This window comes from Pristiophorus japonicus, chromosome 10 (genome assembly GCF_044704955.1).
Source record: "Pristiophorus japonicus isolate sPriJap1 chromosome 10, sPriJap1.hap1, whole genome shotgun sequence".
NCBI classification, from domain to species: domain Eukaryota; kingdom Metazoa; phylum Chordata; class Chondrichthyes; family Pristiophoridae; genus Pristiophorus; species Pristiophorus japonicus.
The window spans coordinates 44,266,806-44,292,865 of record NC_091986.1 but is presented as its reverse complement, the minus strand read 5'-3'; the positions used below and the strand labels follow the sequence as shown (position 1 = coordinate 44,292,865).

The 26,060-nt window shown below is 44.4% G+C and overlaps 1 protein-coding gene across 1 annotated transcript in view; it reads right to left on the bottom strand.

Annotated features, from left to right (window-relative positions):
- pcca (propionyl-CoA carboxylase subunit alpha) overlaps window positions 1–26,060 on the bottom strand; it is a 572,168-nt gene that overhangs the window by 147,642 nt on the left and 398,466 nt on the right. Inside the window, exon 21 of the mRNA XM_070891406.1 lies at window positions 21,032–21,085. Coding sequence (XP_070747507.1) covers window positions 21,032–21,085 — 54 coding nt within the window. The remainder of the gene's footprint in view (window positions 1–21,031; window positions 21,086–26,060) is intronic.

Genomic DNA, 26,060 nt, shown 5'->3' with positions numbered 1-26,060 from the left:
TGGAGGTCCCGTGCAGGCCGCTCACTGGCTTTTCAATGGGAGAAACCGCGCATACGCAAAGATTTGAATTGTGCCGCGCAGCCCGTTAATGGGCCCGCGTCCATTGTGGACTATATACAGCAGACACCTCAAAGCGCTGGAGAAGTTACCACCAGCGCTGCCTCCGCAAAATCCTGCAAATCCATTGGCAGGACAGACGCACCAACATCAGTGTTCTCGCACAGGCCAACATCCCCAGCATTGAAGCATTGACCACGCTCAATCAGCTCTGTTGGGCGGGCCACATCGTCCGCACGCCCAACACGAGACTCCCAAAGCAAGTGCTCTACGCAGCGCTTCGACACAGCAAGCGAGCACCAGGAGGGCAGAGAAAACGCTTCAAGGACACCCTCAAAGCCTCCTTGACAAAGTGCAACATCCCCACCGGCACCTGGGAATCCCTGGCCCAAATACCACCCAAAGTGGAGGAAGAGCATCCGGGACGGCGCTGATCACCTCGAGTCCCATCGCCGAGAGCAAGCAGAAATCAAGCATAAACAGCGGAAAGAGCATGAGTCAACCCAGGTTCCCCAACCACCCTTTCCTTCAACCACTGTCTGCCCCACCTGTGACAGAGATTATAGGTCCCGCATTGGACTCCTCAGTCACCTGAGAACTCACTTTTAGAGTGGAAGCAAGTCATCCTCGCCTCCGAGGGACTGCTTATGATGATGATGATAATGGGCCCGCCCACCAAAAATTAATGTTACTGATGCCATCTTTTAAGAAATCTAGACATTTCTTTCCCAGATATCTACATTTTTTTTGTTACAAACATGATTTATTTATGTTTTGATCTAACACATTGAAAGAAATATTCCGGATTTGTTTTATTTTTCAAACCACTGAAGCGTAGTCACAATGTAGATGGAATTTATGTGGGCGCTTTCTGTTTGACATTCTTGTTTTACCAAACTCACTTTTTCTTTACAGAAATAAACAACTTTAGAAAGTGACACCTCAAACAGTGGAAAGGTTTATTTCAGATCTTTATTTTTGGAAAATACCATTTTCAGCCTTCAAAAAGAAACAATTTACAATGAAAATGGTTTAAATTAAACTCGTGAGTGGAGACAGGAGCTGATGGAGGACATGATACTGGTCCAGTTTAAGAACATAAGAAATAGAAACAGGGCCGAAGAGCTGAATGGACGTCACCTGTACCTATTTCTTATGGCTTTTTTTGTTCTAACATGCAAGTAATTATTTTTTTACATCTCAACAGTCCACCTTACAAACCCTCCCACCTGATTTTACAGTGTGAACTTGGTAGACGGAGGAATTGAGCGCTTGGGAGAACAGATAAAAAGCAACAAAGCAATAAATAAACTAATAAATTCAATAGGGAATTTGGGAGAAACTTCTTTACCCAGAGAGTGGTCAGAATGTGGAATTCGCCACCACAAGAAGTGGTTGAGGCGAATAGCCTATATATGTATTTAAGGAGACGCTAGATAAGCACATGAGGGAGAAAGGAATAGAAGGGTATGCTGATGGGGTGAGATGAAGAGGGGTGGGAGGAGGCTCGTGTGGAGCATAAACACCAGCACGGACCAATTGGGTCGAATGATGTGTTTCTGTGCTGTACATTTAATGTAATTCTATATTCGAGTTCATCAATGAACCAATCAGTATATAGAAAAATCAGTTCCTAATTTGTCTTGTTGGTCATTTCCCAAGCGGACAACTGCAAGGTATCCAATGGTAGGTGGGCTGCATGGGACACAGTGCTGTCAATCAGCTGGAGTGACAGTTGAAACATTGGAAAGCCCAACTGTCCCAAGTGGTGGTCCGCCAGTATGTCAAGTCTCTGGGATAAACAGGGCCATGGAAAGTAAAACCGTGATTTGCATGGCAAAATATGGCTTGTATCGGGTACCAAATATTCAGTGGTTATTGATAAAAGTTTATTTTTTGAACTTTCAAATTCAGCATTTCAGAAAGTGATAATCACTATTTCAAAAGCCTTTGTTTCATTACTTTTGTGCATTCCAGAAATGACAATCACTATGAAGAGGAGATCTGAATTGTACTTAAACTAACAAAAAGACATTTAATACCCCTTCATGACCCATCCTACCTCTGGAATATTATGCCAACTGCTACATACATGCTCTTACACCAACTTAAAACTGAGATGCATTTTAGTGCTACGACAAATACTCCTGAATTAACAAACCCCACCTTTAGGGAAACAATACACTCTACTAACACAGCTCGAGCTAGGATTGCCTATCAATGAAGGAGGACAACTTGTCCTTCAAGATTCTTCTCTCCCTTTGGGAAGTATTCAACCTCTGCTCACCATTTTCATCTGACTCAGTGGTTAAAGTAGAGTTTAGTGCGAGAAAGTACTGAGTCTTCGTTCCCTCCACATATTGGGCTCAAGTTTCGGACCCCCCTAGAACAGCGCACATCGGAGAGGCCCGCCTAATTTGTAGAACAAAAATTGCGCCGAATACTTACCTCGCGATTCTCCGATAGCTGTAGGCCCGTTTCCAGCTCGGCGCGTCGCAGCAGGATATGCTGGGGGCGGAGCTACAGCCCTGCGCCAAAAACAGTGCCGGCAGCTGCGCGCATGCGCAGCAGCTCCTGGCCCTCCCAGCGCGTCCTGTCTCCGGGTGACGACCCTATCCCTGGCCACAGGGACATTGCCCCTATCCTGGACCGAGTGGCCTGACACCTCGTACCTCGTTGGCGGCGGGGCCCGCCCGCCCGGCATCTCGCTGGGGGCGGGCCCCGCCCGAAGTCCTCGGCGGGGCCCGTTCAGCTCCCACCTCACCCCGTTCAGCTTCTTCCCCCCTCTCTTTCTTCTCCCCACCTTCTTTTTCTTCTCCCCACCTTCTTTTTCTTCCCCCCACTCTTCCCTTTCCCTCCCCCCTCTTCTTCCCTTCCCCCGCTCTCTTCTTCCCTTCCCCCTCTCTTCCCTTTACCTTCCCCCCCTCTCTTCTTCTACCCCCCCCTCCCCGCCCTCCCCTGCCCTCCTCCCCCCTCGCTGTCAGAAACACGGAGACAGAGAGAGCGAGACAACAGCATGCTGTTGGAAGGCTCCCAGTGCTGCAGTAAGTGAGTAGAAATAATTTATTTATTTATTGCTGATTTTTTATTCTTTTTTTTTTGATTGATTTATTGGTTGATTTATTTATCATTTATTATTGATGATGGCTCTTTATTTGTAAAAGCGAAGTGTTTAATGTTTGTAAACTTTCCTCCCCCCTCCCCCCAATCTCTCGTTCCCTACGCCTGATTTATAAGTGTAGGCAAGGTTTTCTGAGCGTACAAAAATCTACACTTACTCCATTTTAAATTAGTTTGGAGTAAGTTTTCGCTGCCTAAACTGCAAAACAGACGTAAGTGGCTGGACACGCCCCTTTTGAAAAAAAATCTGTTCTAAAATGAAACTATTCTATCTCACTGGAATGGAGCAAACTAAATGCCGAGAATTGTAATTTCTAAGATGCTCCATTCTAAACTAGTTGCTCCAAAAAAATAGGAGCAACTCAGGCTGAAACTTGAGCCCGATGTTTGCACATCTAGTATTGTGGGATCCAGGGGAGGGAGACAAGAAAGCTGATCTGTACTTTAAAAGCTTGGGGTAAACCAAGAGAATTAGTAGGGCTGTTAATAAGCAAAGTTATTAAATAGCAGTGACCCAGGAGTCTTAAAAAAGTTTCAGAAGGAGGCCCTTTGGCCCATCAGGCCTGTGCCGGCTCGTTGAAAGAGCAATCCAATTAGTCCCACTCCCCTGCTCTTTCCCCATAGCCATGGAAATTTCTTCTTTTCAAGTATATATCCTATCCCCTTTTGAAAGTTACTATTGAATCTGTTTCTACCGCTCTTTCAGGCAGCGCATTCCAGATCACAACAACCAGTTTTACACTAGATGAGAACTAATTTGATTCTTAACAAAGCATCACATTATCTAACTCCTCAATAATTGTTTAATTGACATAAATGGCAGTACTTCTCTTTGTGATGACTTTGAACTGTGAAGGCTCCCAGAATGTGGATCATCTTATGCCTCCTTAACATTATAGGGTTGACATTGATAACACACTTGGTGAGCAGTATAAATTGGCATTTGAAGGCAGGAAATGCCTCATCAAAAGTGGGTTTCACTGGATGTATCCGACAAAAATTGCCACCAGTGCACAGGGAAATAAAAAGGGAAGAAAGACTTGTATTCCGTTGGGTGTAGGCTCGAATGGAGTATAAAAGCTGACATGGACTGGTTGGGCCGAATGGCCTGGTTCTGTGCTGTATATTCTATGTAATTCTATGTAATTAAGGAGTGATCTAATTTAAGATGATAAAAAGAGTTGATAGGGTAGATAGAGATATGCTATTTCCCTGGTGGGGAAGTCCAGAACAAGGGGGCATAACCTTAAAATTACAGTTAGGCCATTCAGGGGTGATGTCAGGAAGCACTTCTTACACAAAGGGTGGTGGAAATCTGGAACTCTCTCCTGCAAAAGCTGTTGAGGCTGAGGGGTCAAATGAAAATTTCCAAACTGAGATTGATAGATTTTTGTTGGGTAAGGGTATTGAGAGTTAGGGAACCAAGGCAAGAAGATAGTGTTAAGATACAGAGCAGTTCATCATCATCATAGGCACCTCGGAATCGAAGAAGACTTGCTTCCATTCTTAACGTGAGTTCTTAGGTGGCTGTACAGTCCAATACGAGAACCACTGTCTCTGTCACAGGTTGGACAGATAGTCGTTGAGGGAAGGTGTAGGTGGGACTGATTTGCCGCACGCTCTTTCCGCTGTCTGCACTTGATTTCTGCATGCTCTCGGCGATGAGACTCGAGGTGCTCAGTGTCCTCCCGGAAACACTTCCTCCACTTAGGGCAGTCTTTGGCCAGGGTCTCCCAGGTGTCAGTGGGGATGTTGCACTTTATCAGGGAGGCTTTGAGGGTGTCCTTGTAACGTTTCTGCTGCCCACCTTTGGCTCGTTTGCCGTGAAGGAGTTCCGAGTAGAGCGCTTGCTTTGGGAGTCTCGTGTCTGGCATGCGAACTATGTGGCCTGCCCAGCGGAGCTGATCGAGTGTGGTCACTGCTTCAATGCTGGGGATGTTGGCGCGTCTGTCCTCCCAGGGGATTTGTAGGATCTTGCAGAGACATCGTAGGTGGCATTTCTCCAGCGACTTGAAGTGTCTACTGTACATGGTCCATGTCTCTAAGCCATACAGGAGGGCGAGTATCACTACAGCCCTGTAGACCATGAGCTTGATGGCAGTTTTTAGGACCTGGTCTTCGAACACTCTTTTCTTCAAACGGCGATGGCTGCACTGGCACACTGGAGGCAGTGTTGGATCTCGTCGTCAATGCCTGCTCTTGTTGATAGGAGGCTCCCGAGATATGGGAAGTGGTCCACGAATAGCTATGATCTAATTAAATGGTGGAACAGGCTTGAGGGGCTGAGTGGCCTGCTCCTGATCTTATGTTACTATTTATATAGTGCCTTTCATGATCTTAGTAAATCCCAAATCACTTTATTGCCAACAAAATACTTTTTTTTTTACGTGTAGTCACTGTTGTAATATTGGAAACGCTGCAGCCAATGCGTACACAGCAAACAGTAATGTGACAATGACCAGGTCATCTGTTTCACTGATGTTGGTTGAGGGATATATATTGGCCAGGGCAATAAACTAGAACATAAGAAAAAGGAACAGAAGTAAGCCAGACGGCCCCTCGAGCCAGTTAGCAATGGCGCTATCAACAAAAGAACTAAAAATAGACAACCCCAAGGGTGCCAGTGCATAAAGAAGCCAGAATGTTGAGCATCTTCAACCAATTCTTGGAGGGTGCGAGTATAGGTGGGGTAGAGGAATAAAAGGATCTCGGAGTATAAATACAAAAATCACTAAAAGTGTGACACAGGTTAGCAAGACCATAAAAAAGCAAGCCAAGCACTAGGGTTTATTTCTAGAGGTATAGAATTGAAAAGTAGGGAAATTATACTAAACCTGTATCGAACCTTAGTTAGACCACATTTAAGAGTACTGCGTACAGTTCTGGTCACTATATTATAAAAAGAATAGATGCACTGGAGAGGGTGCCGAGAGGACTTACAAGGATGATACCAGAAATGCGAGGTATACATATCAAGAAAAGGATGAACAAGTTGGGTCTCTTTTTTCTTGAGGTGACCTAATAGAGATCTTTTATGAAAGGTTTTGATAGAGTGGATACAGGGAGAATGTTTCCACTTGTGGGGAAGAGCATAACTAGAGGCCATCAATATAAGATATTCAAGGTTATGCTGATAGATTTAGATGAGAAAAGACTGGAGGAGGCTCGAGTAGATCATAAACACCGGCATGGACTGGTTGGGCCGAATGGCCTGTTTCTGTGTTGTATATCCTAAGTAATCCTATGTAAGTAACAGACAATTATGTTATTCTCCGAATTTGCTGGCTAAATACAAAGATTATTTCCCTAATGCAAAATATGGCTGGAAAATATCGTGTCATTTCCAACAGTGTATTCACTAGGTAGATGTTGACCAGTTTTGTGCAGGGTTTGGAGTCGGTTCTTGTGTGCTGTACCCTTGTTAGCAAAGCTCCCGGAGACTTTCTAGTAGCTTCAGCCTGGGAGCTTCTCGAAAACCTTCAACAGAGCACATTTTGAGAGAGAATTGGCAAGAAAAGGAGTAACTGATCGCAGACTTTAGAAGGTGAAAAATACAAAGAGAAATTTCAGGATATTTAAGTGCTATTCCGTCACACTAGCTGCCGTTCCTTGCAGTGACTTTTACTGGAAGCACTAAGGAGCTCACACTCAAGAGAAACATTCAAAGTGAGTGCGTAAAATGTAATCTGAACATGAAGTCATAAACATCGCCCGTCATCGCCTTGCCTCAAGCTCATCCGCTGCTGAAGTCCTCATCCATGCTTTTGTTACCTCTAGACTTGACTATTCCAACAGACTCGTGGCTGGCCTCTCACATTCTACCCTACGTAAACTAGAGATGATCCAAAACTCGGCTGCCCGTGCCCTAACTCGCACCAAGTCCCGTTCACCCATCACCCCTGTGCTCGCTGACCTACATTGGCTCACGGTTAAGCAACACCTCGATTTCAAAAGTCTCAACCTTGTTTTCAAATCCCTCCATGGCCTCACCCCTCCCTATCTCTGTAATCTCCTCCAGCCCCACAACCCCCCGAGATATCTGCGTTCCTCGAATTGAGCATCCCTAATTATAATCACTCAACCATTGGTGGCCATGTCTTCAGCTGCCTGGGCCCTAAGCTCTGGAATTCCCTGCCTAAATCTCTCCGCCTCTCTATCTCGCTTTCCTCCTTCAAGATGCTCCTTAAAGCATACCTCTTTGACCAAGCTTTTGGTCACCTGCACTAATTTCTGCTTATATGGCGCGGTGTCAAATTTTTTGACTCATAATACTCCTGTGAAGCACCTTGGGATGTTTCAGTACATTAAAGGCGCTATATAAATGCAAGTTGTTGTTGTTGTTGTTGTTGTAACGCAGGAAAACTGTTCGAATTAACTGTGTGGACATCCAGTTGCTTGACAAGACATCAAGAAATTTACACTGGGACAAAACCAGTCTAAGTGTATAGCGTTAAAAAGCTGGTTAACGTAACTGGTTGCTTGATAGGGCCACAGCATTTTCTTATAGAAATGAGACCATATAAACTTACTGAATTAAGAAGAATTCCAGAGTCAGTGAAACTTCAGATACACCAATGAATTCAAACCGAAGGATTACCAATTCTGTCAGTTAGTATCAGCTCATTTTGGGACACCTTGAAGTTGTGGAAGTCACTGGTTGTGCAAGTTCTTCTTTCTTACTTGTTGATGTTAGCATTGAGACGACCTGAATTGTGTTAGTGGAAGTACATTAATGATAAAAAAAAAGTCAGTTCATAATTTCATTGTCCGGCTTCCTCTTTGATGATTTAGCCAGAAGGGCTTAACTCATTCACTAAATAGCGTATCCTGTGATCTAAGTAGGGGGTTGGTTTGTGTAGTTGTGGATGTCATTTGGGCCAGTTAATGAGAGACAGTTCAAGCGAGCTAAATCATGGGCATCTATTAATCACCAGATGTGGACAGCAAACCCCTAGAAAGTTTGTTAACGAGGAATTAGTTAAAGGGATTATGAGTTCAGAGTAGACTGTATAACCACCATCGGTTTCTGTGAAGACCATCGCCAACAAATTCTCCATCATTTAGCAACTTTATTCAGACCAAAATGTAACTGCAGATCACAAGTGACACATTTGACAATGGAAAGACAAACTTGCTCCATAAATGCCTAATTGATCTCTTGATTTCTCATCAATTTACAGAACAAAACATAAAAATTCACAACACTAAAAACACACTGGCTCATTTCATATTATACAAAATAATGATTTCTTGATTATTAAAAGGGCGCACAAAATCAATTCCTTTTGTTTGGTATATCTACAGTCGATGGGATTTGATCCTGCTTATGTACATGTGACATGGAGCTCCCAAAAATAGAGCAACTTTCGAATATCTCAGCTTGCAATCAGCTCAGCACTCTATGCTACTCTGTGTGGTCAAATAAAACTTAGAATGGTTTTGGCAGTTTTCATTTACATAAAATTACAGCTTTATACGAACATGACAAGTGAAAACACTCATTGGTGGCAGACAGCACAGACGGTTGAGCCCCCCTCCCGTGATACTGGATGACAAGATTCAGCACAAACTTCATCTCCTGCTAATTAAACGAATCAATTAAGAGACTATTGTTGCAACTGTGTAACTGATGTTCTATAGTGGCAATAACAACCCCACAGGGAGGTCGTTTTACTACATTAAAATGCTGTCCTCCACAACTCCATCTGATATTATTAGAAACAGTTATTTGTGTCTTGCTGTCATATCGCGAACGCAGGCAAATTATGGAAATGGGGAGGCGAAGATCAACCCAGTATGGGATCTGGTTCAGATCTGAGACCTCCAAGGGAACATTCAGCGGAATTCCAAAGTTCCCCCAAAGTTCCTTATCAGAACTGAAATATCCATCAACACAGCAACCACTTAAGACACTAAGTAAGGGTCATATATTTGCATACTACCCTGCTAAGCTAATATAATTCAACGAGACAAATTATCATATTAAATTTACCCTCTCGAGTTAAACTGATTGAGTTTCAAATTGTTTCTGAGGTTTGTCATTAGTTTATGCTGAAGCTTAAATGCAGATACAGGGATCTAATTGTACAGCTATAGCCTGGGTCACAGTGGAACAATCTGCATGTTTTTTTCGCAATATAATGTCCACCCAGTATGTTACAGTTAATTAGATTTTGGGAAGAATGCACAGTTTATTTATATAGGGGGAGACTTTCGCCTTCATTTTCGGTGATTTTCTCAGCGGTACAGCTGTTTTTGGGAGAGAAACCGCCCGGCGAAAGTTTCCCCCTTATTTTTTTAAGTGGAACCGCCCACATCTCGAAACGACTGCTGGAAGCAAACCGCCGATGTGCACCACTGAGAAAAGTGTATAGATTGTTAGATTTAGGGATGAACACTTTTAAATAACCCATCATCAATAATTCCATTCCTTCAATAAACAGTTGATGAGGTTCTGGTTAATGAGGAGATTACTTAAGAGGCAATGTTCTCTGGCATCACATCGAGTCCTATTGTATTTAATCAGTACTGATGAGCATTACTGACTGAGAATGGTTCTGATAAAGACATCTCCACAACGACATCCCAATTAATGGGGCTCAACTATAGTACAATACTCTAACGTATAGAGTGTCCTTGCCACACAAAATGATACAATTAACAGAAGTATACTCTTGGGGTAAACTGTTAGCTCAAACAGGCTGAGCCTCCAACTCCCAAGCAGAATTGTGCAACCAACTCCCAAAGCTGCCCATTACTGCAACCAGCCGGCTTGGTTGCACGAGTTTGATCAATTCTTCAGGCGCACAGCTAGATGGGGCACGACCCGATCAATCTGTTTAAAAGCGGATGGAAAAAACAAACAAAAAAATACATTTCCCAAAATTGCTGCCCTTAAAGACCAACTGCTGCTGTTAATCACAGACCTGCATTGCCAGACTTTGTGCCCCAAGTCCCATTCTCCTCGCTAGAGGGTATGAGTGGTGATAAAGGTTTATACATAAAGCAGAATTTACTGAATAGCAACCTACCTCCTTCCTGACAAATGTAATGTCAGTAACTCTATTGTGCAGACAGGGCACTTTTAGTATAGCATTATTTCTTCTAAAAATATATATATATGGTACTAATGAAGCAGAGTATGTCTACATTACAACTGCACAAGATTAATGTGCATCAAAAAGTACTTTTCTTTCCATTTTTACAGTGTCAGCTCAGTGGGTAGCACTCTTGCCTCAGAGTCAGAAGGTTGTGGGTTCAAGTCCCACTCCAGGGACTTGAGCGCAATAATCTAGGCTGACATTCCCAGTGCAGTACTGAGGGAGTGTTGCACTGTTGGAAATGGCATCTTTCGGATGAGACGTTGTACTGAGCCCCCGTCTGCCCTCGGGCGGACATAACAAGATCCCATGGCCTCTATTTTAAAGATGAGCAGGGTGTCCTGGCCATTATCTATCCTTCAACTAACATCACTAAAATAACAGAGTATCTGGTCATTATCACATTGCTGTTTGTGGGAGCTTGCTGTGTGCAAATTGGCTGCCACGTTTCTTACAGTATAACAGTAACTGCACTTCACAAAATACTTCATTGGCTGTAAAGCACTTTGGGTCGTCCGGAGATCGTAAAAGGCATTAGTGAAATGCAAGTCTTTCTTTTCTTTAATTAATCCTTTACGTCACTGCACAAGAAATAAACCGAATGAGCTGATGCTTGCTATCAATATGGACAACTCTAAGCAATGAAAAAGACAGACAGAAAGACTTGCATTTATATGGTGCCTTTCACGACTGCCGGACATCCCAAAGCGCTTCACAGCCAATGAAGTACTTTTGGAGTGTAGTGTCTGTTGTAATGCAGGATTCCACATTGGTTTGTTGCTTTTTCACTGACTGGAACTGCACAGGATATGGTGGTACAGCCAAAATCAATAACTTGGTCATGTGAAAAACCGCAGACTTGAATCCATGACTTATCATTCCAAGGCACAGTGCACTGTAGCACCACCTAAAGTTTACACAATTAAACAAAGGACTGAGTGCACCATCCAGCGGTACTAAATCCTGTCTTACAAAACCATAGGCAATCCCTTTATTGCATTGTACAGCCAGGATGCATCACAGAATCACAGAACACAGATGGAGGCCATTCAGCCCATCATGCCTATGCCGGCTATTTGACGAGTTATCCAATTAGTCCCACTCGCCCCCTGCTCTTTCCCCATAGTCCGACAAATTAATCCTTTTTACTATTTATCCCAATTCCCTTTTGAAAGTTACTATTGAATCTGCTTCCATCGCCCTTTCAGGCAGCGCATTCCAGACCACAACAACTCGCTGAGTAAAAAAAAATTCTCTTCATCTCCCCCCGGTTCTTTTGCCAATGACCTTAAATCTGTGTCCTCGTGTTACTGACCCTCCTGTCACTGGAAGCAGTTTCTCCTTATCCTCTATCAAAACCCCTCAACATTTTGAACACCTCTATTAAATGTACTTCAGAGGAGTGGGGGCAGGTCCTAATTTAATGTTCAGAGCGTTATCTTCCTATATGATCATACTTTGAGATTAGAAATGAACATTAATAATGTGATGTGATGCGAGACCGTTGACAAAACAAAACAATTTTCAGCTCCCAGCTCAAGAGCTCCCTGCTGCTGAATATTGCAGCAGAATAAACAATCTCCCCTATCTGTGACCAAAGTCCTTCTATACAGCAATTTCTCATAAAAAAGTAAACCATTATGTTTTCCTTATTGATACATGATATTTAAAAAAATATATTATTGTTATATAAAAAAAAATAACATAAAACACATTTCTGTGACAACACAGCATAGATCAGATAAAATATGATACAAAATACTGTGAACTGCAAGTATGCATGGTCAACCTACTGCCTTCATTGCTCAAACATAGCAAAAGTGACTTAATACTCCTGATTATGTCTACCTGTTGTGTCAATGAGCTCTTTCAAAGCAGTATCATTCATGATATGTAAATACCCTTAAGCAGGATTAAACTAGATCCAATTGAAAATTCTATTTAAGAACTGTCTTGAATAATAGATGAGTGGTGGCAGAGGATCATATAACACTATCATTTTGCCTCAGGGAGTTGGAACTGAGCCCCATTCACACCAATGGATGAAAGTCTCGTCAGAAATGACAATTAAAGGTTTCAACTGAAATAAATTTAGGCAGCCTCACGACAGCTCCCAGCGGACGTGAGTCGGTGGTTCAAGACTGCCCATCATTCGACACAAACTGGGCAATCTGGATAAGCTTGCTTACGCTGAAGATAATGATCAATCCAGTTTTGGACTGCTGTTGCTGGATTCGATTTGAGTGCCCTGCGCGCGCGCGCCAGGTTCCCCGCTCAGTTTATATTCAACAACATCAAAGTCTCGCTTCTGGGCTCTGACATACCGTGAGTAATACACATGCACGGTAGGTGTAACACATAGCAAGGTGTTGGCTTTCAGGGACACAAAGATTGAAAATCGAAATCGAAACTATCAAAGAAAATGTTTAACGAGCAGCCAATGGGCCATAGCGTCTATAGAATCATAGAAACATACAGCACAGAAGGAGACCATTCGGCCTGTCGTGCCTGTGCTGGCTCTTTGACAGAACAGTCATGCTTCATCCCACATCCCTGCTTTTTGTCCATAACCCTGTAAGTTCCTCATCCTCAAGTTTCTGTCCAACTCCCTGTGTCACTGTTGGATCCTATGTTCATCTGCTCATCCATGCCTTTGTTACCTCCAGACAAGATTGTTCCAATGCTCTCCTGGCCGGCCTCCCACCCTCCGTAAACTTGAGCTCATCCAAAACTCTGCTGCCTGTGTCATACCTCGCGCCATGTCCCGTTCACCCCTGTGCTCGCTGACTTACACTGGCTCCCGGTCCTCGTGTTGAAATCCCTTCATGGCCTCACCTCTCCCTATCTCTGTAGCCTCCTCCAGCCTTACAAACTTCTGAGATCACTGCGCACTTTTAATTCCTGCCTCTTGAGCATTCCCGATATTCATCGACCCACCATTGGTGGCCGTGCTTTCAGCGGCCTCGGCCCTAAGTTCTGGAATTCCCTCCCTAAACCTCTCTACCTCTCTTTCCTCCTTTAAGACGCTCCTTAAAACCTACCTCTTTGAGCAAGCTTCTGGTTACAGTGCTAATCTCTCTTTATGTGGCTCGGTGTCAAATGATGTCCAATTACGCTCCCGTCAAGAGCCTTGGAATGTTTTTATTGTGTTAAAGGTGCTATATAAAAGCAAGTTGTTGTTGATTTGTTGCACATTTTCCATCAGGCCAGCACCTTTCTATAATGAGGAGCCCAAAACTAACACAAAGTTCTGTAGCTGTGGTCCATAGCTGGTTTAGATAGATTCGTGCTGCAACATTAAGTAACCTTGACAGTCAAAAAGCATTTGAGATCCTGCAGATTGTGCTCTTAATATGTCCTTATTACACTGGCTGTTTTTATTCCGTGCCATTCTCTATTTACCTCGTGATGGTCGTGCTTGGCATTGCATTGTTATAAAGGCATGCTAGGTTGTTTTGCAAAGTATTGGCTCCACACAAGCCACAACCATAAAAGCCAACCCTCAGAGTGATGCTCTTTAAAATTCTAATATTAATTCGGAGAGCAGAACTTGGGCTGTGTGCTGTGTACACTGTGCTCATTTGAAAGATATGCCAACTTCCTTTCATTATTAAGCTGTCAATGTAAATAGGCTACGAGAGTTAATCATGTAAATGAAAGTGGTGCGTGACTGCAGTGGGGGGTACCCTTTTCGGAATGGGTCAAGTAACATTATAGGACCAGCACAGGAGAAGCTCTAACCTGCATCTAACTTGCACTTCACCTGACCTAAGACTACTTGATGCTGTCATTACAGAGAGGAAAGATGTTTCCTTCTCCTGTACAATTAATCCTCAACATAAGCACCAAGATAGTCGCAAAACACAAAACAAAAAGGAACTAAAACAACATAATCTGGCGATTGGAAATTTATTAGTTACTAGTAAAATGGGCAGCAGGCATTTACTGTTTTAAGAGACTGGATTATGCATGAATCCACAATTAACTATGACCATTGCTCGGGCTAACAAACATTAAATGCTTTAATGGCAACTCTTTTAAACGTCCATTATTTTTCCTGCCAGGAGACATATTAAATGCCGATAACAGGGGAACAACATTTCTACTGTTTTCATTAGACACGCCATTACATAGAAACTGCAGCACAGAGACAGGCCATTTTGCCCAAATGGTCTATGCCGGTATTTATGCTCCACACGAGCCTCCTCGCACCCACTACAAGTAGCGAGCGTTTGGCAAATTAAAATACAGTAAGGAAACAACTTCAGTCAGAATGCTGCAAAAATCAAAACATAATAAAATAACATATAATTAGTAATTAGAGTCCGGAGCCTTCACCGAAAATAAACTAACAGTAGAGTTGTGCGTGCCATCTCATGCCAGGAAATCAAGTGAATCATTATATCCCAGCTGATGCCCTTACAACTGTCAACATGATGGGATTTACAATCAGCCCCCTTATGATGCAAAGGTCAGTGGAGTATGTGCTAAGCAGCATCATGCTGCCAAAGGAAGCTCAGATGGCACTGATAGCCAGAAAAAACACTGATGCGCCATACAACAGACTGAACTTGGCCAAATGTATATGAGGGAGCCACCAAACAGAATGCAGTAGCACAGAATCAGTGGAAATATAAAGCATCAAAATGGCTCACTACTCTTTATTTAAAAAGTACAATATGCAGATTCTAAGATGCAAGGAAAAGATGAGCTGACAGAGAAGTGGGACCACCCAAATTAAATCTAATTGTAAGCAACATTCCCGCCAAGCTGCGCGGTGCTCTGGAGGGCCCGGGCAGCTAACTCACCGGCTTTTAAATGGAAAAATCGCGCGGGACGCGGAAATTTGGATGGGCCGCACAGCTCGTTAAGGGCGCATCCCAAAAAAATTAGAGGGAGCATTGATTGTAAGGAGTAATTCATTAGTTTGACTGTTTTTTTAATACCTGAATCTATATTAAAGGTAACTGTCAAAATAGCCAGAGGGGAGATGAGGAGAATTAAAAAAAATGTTGTTATGACCTGGAATGCGCTGCCTGAAAGGGCGGTCGAAACAGATTCAATAGTAACTTTCAAAAAGCAATTAGATAAATACTTGAAGGAGACTCATTAGAGTCATACAGTACAGGGGGACACTATTCAGCCCATCGTGCCTGTGCTGGCTCTCTGTGAAATAGCTATCCAATTAGTCACACAACACCCTGAGATATCTACGCTCCTCTAATTCTGCCCTCTTGAGCATCCCTGATTATAATCGCTCAACCATTGGTGGCCATGCCTTCTGTTGCCTAGGTCCTAAGTTCAGGAATTCTCTCCCTAACTTCTCCGTCTCTCTACCTCTTTCCTCCTTTAAGTCACTCCTTGAAACCTACCTCTTTGCCCTAATTTCTCCTTACGTAGCTCAATGTCAAATATTTTGTCTTATAATATTCTTGTGAAGCGCCTTAGGACTTTTTAACGATGTTAAAAACGCTAAATAAATACAAGTTGTTGTTGTTTTAAGGAATGATTAAAAGGAGAAGAGAGAGGTGAAGAGGTTTAGAGAGGAAATTCCAGAGCTTAGGGCCCAGGCAGCTGAAGGATTGGCCACCAATGGTGGAGCGATAAAAATCGGGGATGCGCATGAGGCCAGAATTGGAGGAGCGCAGAGATCTGCATTTGTTAATTGCAGGGGGCGAAACAACAACAAACACTTGTATTTATATATAGACTTTAACTTAGTAAAACATCCCAAAGCGCTTCACAGATGCGTTGTCAAACAAAATTAGACACCAAGCCACAAAAGGAGATATTAGGACAGATGTAGAGGTAGGTTTTAGGAGCATCTTAAAGGAGGAGAGAGCGGTAGAGAGTCAGAGAGGTTTGGGGAGGGAATTCCAGAGCTTCGGGCCCAGGCAGCTGAAGGCACGACCGCCAATAGTGGAATGATGAAAATCGGGAATGCACAGGAAGCCAGAATTGGCAACATCAAAAGAAGCTTTCACAGCTTTGGATTTAGGAGCAAATAGAACAGACTTTGTTGTGCCTACAGAAGCTTATATCTGGATATTCATACAAAATGCAATCCCCTGAAAACATGGCAGGTAACACACAGGATTAGAAAGACACATGGCTCTGCAATTCAACACAGCCAGTTGCTACTGACATGATATTTACACAACACAAATGTTTTGCATTTATATGGCACCTTTAAAGTAGTAAAACGTCGAGAGATGCTTTGCAGGAGTGTTATCAGATAAAATTTGACACCGGGATACATTCGAAGATATTAGGGCAGGTGACCAAAAGCTTGGACAAAGAAGTAGGTTAAGGAGCGTCTTAAAGGAGAAGAAAGAGGTAGAGAGGCGGAGAGGCGTAGAGACTGCCAATCCAATTCAGCACTAATCCCAATGTAATCTGTTGGCTCCACTGATTCGCATACTCACTGGCATTGGCGTTGTGCTATTCCCTTGCAACATGGGAGTAATGTGAGAGAGGGGCGGAAACATCAGGTACAGCCTTTAAAAATTTCCACTCACCTCAAACAGTCAGCAGCAGGCTGGAGGATTGGCACTTCAAGTAGCAAACCTTTTTGCAAAACTAAATACATTGGCAGTTCAAGGCTTCAAAGGTCTGGTCTGAGTTTTCGCAAGTGCTTTATAAAGAATGTCTGAAAGAGCAGACAGAGGTCGAACCCAAAGAAGGGAGCAGGCAATTCGAAGTGAGGAGAAAAGATTACCTCAAAGCTTCAATGCCCTTCAAACACTTCTGGATGAAAGGCAGCAGTGGAGAGAAGGATTGCAAGGTGCTCATGGGAGGATGCCTCTGAAAACCTGTGTTGGCAACCATGTTTCTGGCACCTCTCTGACACCCGGAACAGTAATCTGATGACTGGACAAGAGCAGGCGAGGTGACAGACATACCACCGTCCCTTCTCTTTCTTCGGTACCAACACACCATTAACCCTCGTATTTGACTGTACAGCCATCTAAGAACTCATGTTAAGAGTGGAAGCAAGTCTTTCTCGATTCCGAGGGGCTCCTCTAATATGACTTCCTGGACAATTCCTCCTTCTCAATGATCATGTCTTGCATCGTCTGTTGGCATTTACTCTTACAAGAATGACTTAGGAATATAGGAACAGAAGGAGGCCATTCAGCCCCTCGAGCCTGTTACGAATATACGAACAATGACGGACAGGTAAAGACCCTCTGGTCCACCCAGCTTGTCCCACACAATTGTGATACAGGTACAGCATCTAGAATCCAGAGATCTGGAATCCGTACTGTTCCAGAATCTAGACCCCGGGATGATCCGTGACGGGGCCATCCGGAAACCAGAAAATGTTCTGGAATCCAAACCTCCGCCTCGAGTCACCGCCGAACTCGCCCCCACCGCCACTCGGCCGCCTGACCCCCCCTCCCGACCCCCTCCCCTTCCCTATCTACCTACCTTGGCTCAGGCGGTTCCAGACTCAGGATATCGGAAAGGCGTTCCGAAGTCTGGAAATAGACGAACCTGGGCTCGGGCACTTCCAGATTCGGGACGTCATAAACACGTTCCAAAGTCTGGAAATACACAGAAGCCGGAGCGGCCTCGATTCCGAGGCTTCCGGATTCTCGATGCTGTACCTGTACCTTGTGTATTACAATAGATATACTCTCCACCCACCCAAAAACATGTGATCTCCTGGGAGAGGTGAAAATCCAGACAAAAACCCAGGCCAATTTGCGGGGGCGGGGGGGGAGGAAAAATCTGGGAAATTCCTCACTGAACCATCTAGGTGATGGAAACTAGTCCAGATCATCACTCTGGTCCTGAATTCCCTGCAGTACCTACCTTCTGTAAGTGGTGATCTTCGCCCCAACCAGAAACAGGTCCAGCTCTCGCTTGAAGAAATTCACGAATCGCCATCCACTGCACAAGACAGGAGCCTGTTCCAGAGGTCCACTATACTCTTGGAATTTTCTGCCATTTAATTAGATCATGGCTGATCTGTACCTTAATGGACTTCTTGTCTCAAAGATTGAGTCCATCCAATCAGCTGCCTCTGTCAATTTCCTTCCTTCTCCTAGCCCACCGGACAAACTTCCTCTGAGGTTCCCTCCTGCCCCAGCCCTGAACTCGCATCTCTCTCCAGTTTCTCTCCGATCTCCCCTCTTGACCATGCTCATCTTGTCCATGAGACCCACTTCCTGCTCCCTTGACCTTATTCCGACTAAGCTGACCATCCAACTTCCTTTTCTGGCTCCCATGTTAGCTGACATTGTTAACAGGTACTGCCCCCGTCTCCTTCAAATCTGCCATCATCACCTCTCTCCTCAAAAAAACTATCCTTGACCTCACTGTGCTTGCTGGTTACCGTCCAATCTCCAACCTCCCTTTCCTCTCCAAAGTCCTTGAACATGTTGTCGCCTCCCAAATCCGTGCCCATTTTTCCCGGAACTCCAATTTGAATCCCTTCAATCTGGTTTCCGGCCCTGCCACTGTACCGAAACGGCTCTCATCAAATGACATTCTTTGTGACTGTGACAAAAGTAAACTATCCGTCCTCGTCCTTCTCGACCTGTCTGCAGCCTTTGACATGGTTGGGTGGGACTGCACTCGCCTGGTTCCATTCTTATCTATCTAATCGTAGCAAGAAAGTCACCTGCAATGGCTTCTCTTCCTGCTCCCACATCGTTACCTCTGGTGTCCCCCAAGGATCTATCCTTGGCTTTCTCCTATTTCTCATCTATATGCTGCCGCTTGGCGACGTCATCTGAAAACACGGTATTAGTTTCCACATGTACGCTGACGGAACCCAGCTCTACCCCACCACCACTTCTCTTGACCTCTCCATGGTCTCTAAATAATCAGACTGCTTGTCCGACATCCAGTACTGGATGAGCAGAAATTTCTTCAATTAAATATTCGGAAGACCAAAGCCATTGTCTTCGATCCCCGCCACAAAATCCATTCCCTAGCCACCGACTCCATCCCTCTTCCCAACATCTGTCTGAGTCTGAACCAGACTGTTCGCAACCTAGGTGTCATATTTGACCCTGAAATGAGTATCCAGCCACATATCCACGGCTTAACTAAAACCACCTATTTCCACCTCCGTAACAGTGCCCATCTCCGCCCCTGCCTCAGCTCATCTGCTGCTGAAACCCTCATCCATGCCCTTGTTATCTCTAGACTTGACTACTCCAACGCACTCCTAGCTGGCCTCTCTCATTCTACCCTATGTAAACTTGAGGTATCCAAAACTCGGCAGCCCGTGTCCTAATTTGCACCAAGTCCCGCTCACCCATCACCCCTGTGCTTGCTGACCTACATTGGCTCCCGGCAAAGCAACGCCTCGATTTCAAAATTCTCATCCTTGTTTACAAGTCCCTCCATGGCCACGCCCCTCCCTATCTCTGTAACCTCCTTCAGCCTCACAATACCCGCCCCCCCCACCCTCCCCCCCCGATATGTCTGCGCTCCTTAAATTCTGCCCTCGAGCATCTCTGATTATAATCGCTCAACCATTGGTGGCCGTGCCTTCAGCTGCCGAGGCCCAATGCTCTGGAACACCCTTCCTAAACCTATCTGCCTCTCTACCTCTCTTTCCTCCTTTAAGACGCTCCTTAAAACCTACCTCTTTTTTTGGTCACCTGCCGTAATTTCTTCTTTTGTGGCTTGGTGTCAAATTTATTTGTTTTGTCTTATAACACTCCTGTGAAACACCTTGGGATGTTTTACTACGTTAAAGGCGCTATATAAATACTAGTTGTTGTTGTCAATTACATTTGCCCGCCTTGGTTCTATAACCATTACCTAACAAAATATTAACGATCTCAGCCTTGAACATTTCAACTGAATGGAATACAAACCAAGTTTATGCAACCTGTCCTCGTAATTTGAATTTGTGCTGTACCCCTTCCAAAATCTTTCATGAGGTGCGGTGCCCAAAACTGAACGCAGTACCCCAGATAGGGTCTGACCAAGGCTCTGCACAACTGAAGCATCATCTCTTCAGTTTTTAAAATCCAACCCCCTTGAGGTAAATGCCAAGATTCCATTCATCTTTTGATGACTTTTTGTACCTGTGCCCTCGCTGGCAGTGATTTGTGTACATGGACACCCAAGTCCTATTGCTCCTCCACAGCTCCTAGTCTCCCACCATTAAAAAACAATTCCAATTTGTCTTTCTCGGATCCAAAGTGAATGATCTCACGCTTCCCCACATTGACCCCCATCTGCTATAGTCTGTCTATGTCCCTTTGTAACTACCTAGTCTGCAAACTTGAATATACAACTCCCTATTCCTTCATCCAAATCATTAATATATATATGTAGTAAAGTGGAGGCCCCAATACAGATCCCTGGGGAACACCACTTGTCCCATCTCGCCAATCAGAGAACGAACCTTATTCCTACTCTCTATCTACTACCTAAAAAACAATTACCAATCCATGCCACAAGGTTACTTCTAATTCCGTGCTAATAATCTCTTGTGCGGAACCTTATCAAATGCCTTCTGGAAGTTCATGTGGACAACATCCATAGAACACCCCAATCCACCATAACACAACACAGCCCAAGAATCAAACCTGGGGCCTTCAGGTCTATGTGGCTTAGTAACATATCATATGGTGAATTTGCCTACAGATTCCAAATCGTCTGGACCTATTCCTTCAAGCTTATTACGAAGCCAGTATGTGCAGCATCATTTACCAGCAACTTTGCATTGATTAGACCACAATACTACTAAAAGCACTTAAGAAAAGAGCTGAAATACTGCTTACCACGGTGCCAAGGTATTGCATTTTCATATTTCCAGCTGCATTTCGGGAAAGGCACTGAAAATAAAATAATAATAATTTGTCACAATATACAACTCCCAGAGGGTCAAAATCAATTACTTCAGCAAGCCAAAATGATACAATAATGTTTTAATGTTTTGATCTGGACAGAAATAACCTTCCTATATGAAAATGAATTCTGTTCTTGTCACAACACGTTGCAACAGTTGTAACAAGACTATTTCCTTAAATATATACTCAAGAAAATATTAATTATTTAGTGAAACATGAATGGTGACAGTGGTAAAACAATCCGGTGCAGACAGGTATATGAAAATTGTCAGAAAGTTAAACTTTATCCCAGCGAATAAGTAACAATTTTAAGAGAAAACAATCCACAAATAAACTATCATTTGTTTACCTAGAAAAATTGGTTTAACCTCATAGAGGCACACATAAGAACATAAGAATTCGGAGCTGTGCACAACAAGAAAAAGCAACTCAGGTAGTTATAAAATGGTATGTACTAAAGATACAGGGGGCCAAAATTGCCCCTTTCTATAAGGCCCGTGGCCGCCTGATAGCGAAGGTCACAGGTTGGTGGGGACTGCCCGCCGAGTCACTGCAGTGGGGCCGCCATTTTGGATATTGCCCTTCTTTAGTTTTGGAGCTCCCCGCCCGTTTTCCCGCCACATCATGCACGCGCTGATCCTTTACCAATCGGCAGCGATCTCCTTTCCGAAATTGCCCCCCGTTAAATTGGCCCTTTTCGGAATTTCCCCACGGGAGCAGTGCGCCGCCAGTCGGTGCTACTGATGGCTTATTTTGTCAGTACCCTTTTTGTGGCTCGGCGGCGTGTCCACCTGGCGACTCCATTTTATTTTTTGCCGGCCGACTGCCAGGTCGGGCTGACAATTGTGATTGCGGGTTCGGCTGGGTGCCAGGCCGCTAGCCCAGCCGAAACCCTCCCTGGTGGCATAATGTTTGCCACTAAAGTGGCTGCAGAGTTTGCAGCAGCCCTCCCCTTTAACCGAAGGGGAGGGACATTGTGACGCGCTATCACAATGACACATCAGCGCGGTGCTGATGACTTGGAGCATCGGCCACTCCGATCCGCCCCCACTTCCGCCCCACTAGTGGCGGCTACTCTGACCCGACCTCATTTCTGCCCTTCGGGACCACTTCGGCCCTGCTCAAAAAACTCCACGAAGACCTGAATTTCTCCGGATTGTCCACCCCAACGGAACCTTTCGAAATCGGTAGGTGCACTCCGTTTAGGGCAGAGGGCAATTTCAGCCCCACAGAATTTTGACTCATATTTTGCACTTAGTAACAGAAAACCCAAATCTTGAAGCGGTAAATATACATAGAATCATACAGCACAGAAGGCGGCTATTCAGCCCATTGTGCCTGTGCTGGCTCTTTGAAAGAGCTATCCAATTAGTCCCACTCTTCTGCTCTTTCCCCATAGCCCTGCAAATTTGTCCTTTTCCAGTATTTATCCAATTCCCCTTCTTGAAGGTTATTATTGAATCTGCTTCCACCGCCGTTTCAGACAGTACATTCCAAATCAGAACAAGTCACTGCGTAAAAAAAATTTCTCCTCATCTCCCCTCTGGTTCTTTTGCCAATTATCGTAAATCTGTGACCTCTGGTTACCAACCCTCCTGCTAGTGGAAAGAGTTTCTCCCAATCTACTCTATCAAAACCCTTTGTAATTTGAACAGTTCTATTAAATCTCCCCTTAACCTTCTCTGCTCTGAGGAGAACAACCCATATTTATTGGAAGTAACCCCATTCCCTGCAGTTCGCCATTTTGCAAAGCCAAGAATTCAATTAATAAATGGTTTACAGTAATGAAAGAACGTGCATTTATACAAGAACATAAGAACAAGGAGCAGGAGTGGGTCATTCGGCTCCTCGAGCATGCTCCGCCATTCAATAAGGTCACAGCTTATTTTCTACCTCAACTTCACTTTCCCGCTCAATCCCCATATCCCTTGATTCCCTAAATATTCAATAATCTACCGACCTCTGTCTTGAATATACTCAAAGACTGAGCATCCACAGCCCTCTGGGGTAGAGAATTCCAAAGAGTCACCACCCTGAGTGAAGACATTTCTCCTCATCTCAGTTCTAAATGGCCGACCCTGTATTCTGAGACTGTGACCCCTGGTTCTTGATTCCTTTCAGTGACTTGTGTACAAGGACACCCAGGTGCCTTTCATGGCCTCAAAATGTCCCAAAGTGTACCACAGTCAATGAAGTGCAGGCAATGTTGTAACATAGGGAAATGCAATTATCAATTAGTGCAGAGGAAGATCCCACAAACAACAAGATCAATGATGAGACAATCTATTTTTTGTTGATGTTAGTTGAGGGATAAATATTGGCCAGGACACCGGGAGGAACTACCCTGCTCATCTTCTGATAGGGCTGTGGGATATTTTACATTCACCTGAGATAGCAAATGGGGCCTCGGTTTAATGTCTCATCCAAAAGACCGCATCTTTGAAAATACAGTACTCTTGTAAAACTGCACTGGAGTGTCAACCTCGATTATATGTTTTAGTCTCTGGAGTAACAGACTGATGTAAGTATCTCTCACATCAAGGTAAAATGTTATTTGAGGGGAAATGTGTTTTTCAATTTATAGCAGAACCCACATGACATACGGCTTCATTTTTCCCTCAACTTCCATAGCAGCACATTATGTATAGGCAAGTTAGCATGAACAAAAGATGGTTACCTGTTTGCAGGCTCTCCTACTAATTTTTCCCCCCCACCCTGTGGAGAAGCTTCTTCCCACAGCGACACATCTCAGTGAAGTGGATGAAATTTGAAGCTGCACGTGCCACACCATAATGTTCCCTTCTCACCCCTACCCTGAAGATGATGAAAAGAATTGATAGAGTAAAGAAAGAGAAACTAGTTCCTCTGAAGGGGAAGTCCAGAACAATGGGCATAACCTTAAAATTAGAACTAGGCCGTTCAGGGGTGATGTCAGGAAGCATTTTTTCACACAAAGGGCAGTGGAAATCTGAAAATTTCTCCCCTCCTACCCAAAAAAACCTGTTGAGGCTGACGGTCAATTGAAAATTTCAAAACTGAGATTGACAGAATTTTGCTGGCTAAGGGTATTGAGAGTTGAGGAACTAAGGTGGGTAGATGGAGTTAAGATACAGATCAGCCATGGTCTAACTGAATGATAGCACAGGCTCGAGGGGCTGAGTGGCCAACTCCTGTTCCTACCCAAGTACTGCCATGGCTCGCAGGTTCAGTCCCATCTTGCCCTGAGTGTTGCCATGGCTCCCAGGGTCAGTCCCATCTTGCCCTGAGTGTTGCCATGGCTCCCAGGGTCAGTCCCACCTTGCCCAGAGTGTTGCCATGGCTCCCAGGGTCAGTCCCACCTTGCCCAGAGTGTTGCCATGGCTCCCAGGGTCAGTCCCACCTTGCCCAGAGTGTTGCCATGGCTCCCAGGGTCTGTCCCACCTTGCCCAGAGTGTTGCCATGGCTCCCAGGGTCAGTCCCACCTTGCCCAGAGTGTTGCCATGGCTCCCAGGGTCAGTCCCACCTTGCCCAGAGTGTTGCCATGGCTCCCAATCAGTCCCACCTTGCCCGGAGTGTTGCCATGGCTCCCAGGGTCAGTTGCACCTTGCCCAGAGTGTTGCCATAGCTCCCAGGGTCAGTCCCACCTTGCCCGGAGTGTTGCCATGGCTCCCAGGGTCAGTCCCACCTTGCCTAGAGTGTTGCCATTGCACCCAGGGTCAGTCCCACCTTGCCCAGAGTGTTGCCATGGGTCAAGCAACTGCCCCAGTAAAAATGTCAACAATTAAAGGCGGTTAACACATACTGAGGTGACTTCAATCATCTCCACCTTTGCCAGGACAGTAGCAGTAGTCACTAGGAGCTGTGGGGACACTGGGTAGGAGGCAAGGTACGACCGACTCTGGAACCACTTATTGGCTGGCTTGCCAGTGCATGCTGTCGATTTTCAGCTCGCTGGATGTGAGCCTATACTTTTAACAAAAACTTAAAAGTAGGTATGTCCCCTCCACTGCACTCCTGTGTACCAATACATGTTGATTAAAGCAGGGAAAATGAAAAACAATATTGTGCAATTATTAGGCACACGCATACATTAAAACTCCCTGCAAGAAAACATACACAAAGCATGAGAGATTTGTTTTAATTCACAACTTGGAGACTACTTCAGCTGAGGAAGCAGGAGCAGCTACTTTTTCCCACAACTCAACATAAACATCAGCGCGGAAGAGAACAAAGTACCGGCTTGCTCATGATGCAGCGTACAGCGTGCCAACATAAATTAAACTGTTGATCACTCATGGAGAACACAGCAGACTACACGATCAAAATATTTTCATCCTCATTATTTTACTTTGTAGTCCATTTTATAGACTATTTAAAAAGACTCCCCTGTAGAATAAGATTCAATTCACAGTATTTCCTTCATAAATATGAGCTCAATTAGCATTGTGCAATAAACTTGTTATCCAAGGTTTTCTCACAGTTGATGTCATTTAAACATTTAGCTATAAAATTCTTTTAGGACGAGACTTAAGATCAAAAAAAAAATTCAGCCCCACAGTATTACTTGCATGTTATGTTTACTCAGGGTAGAAATGTTGCTTTGTTGACCAAGTTAGGCTGCATTTTGCAGCGAGCTGGCACGGGCTCAAAAGGCCGAATGGCGTCCTTCTGTGCTGTAACCATTCTAGGATTCTATTTAAAAATCAAATCATGCAATCAACCTTTTGTCAACCACAGGTGTCAGCTGTGGCTCAGTGGGTAGCGTACTCGTTTCTGAGTCAGAAGGTTGTCGGTTCAAGTCCCACTTCAGGGACTTGAGCACAAAAATCTAGGCCGACATTCCAATGCAGTGCTGAGGGAGCGAGGCATTGTTGGAGGTGCCCGTCTTTTGGATGAGACGTTAAACCGAGGTCCCGCCTGCTCTCTCAAGTGGACGTAAAAGATCCCATGGCACTATTTTGAAGAAGAGCAGGGAGGTTAT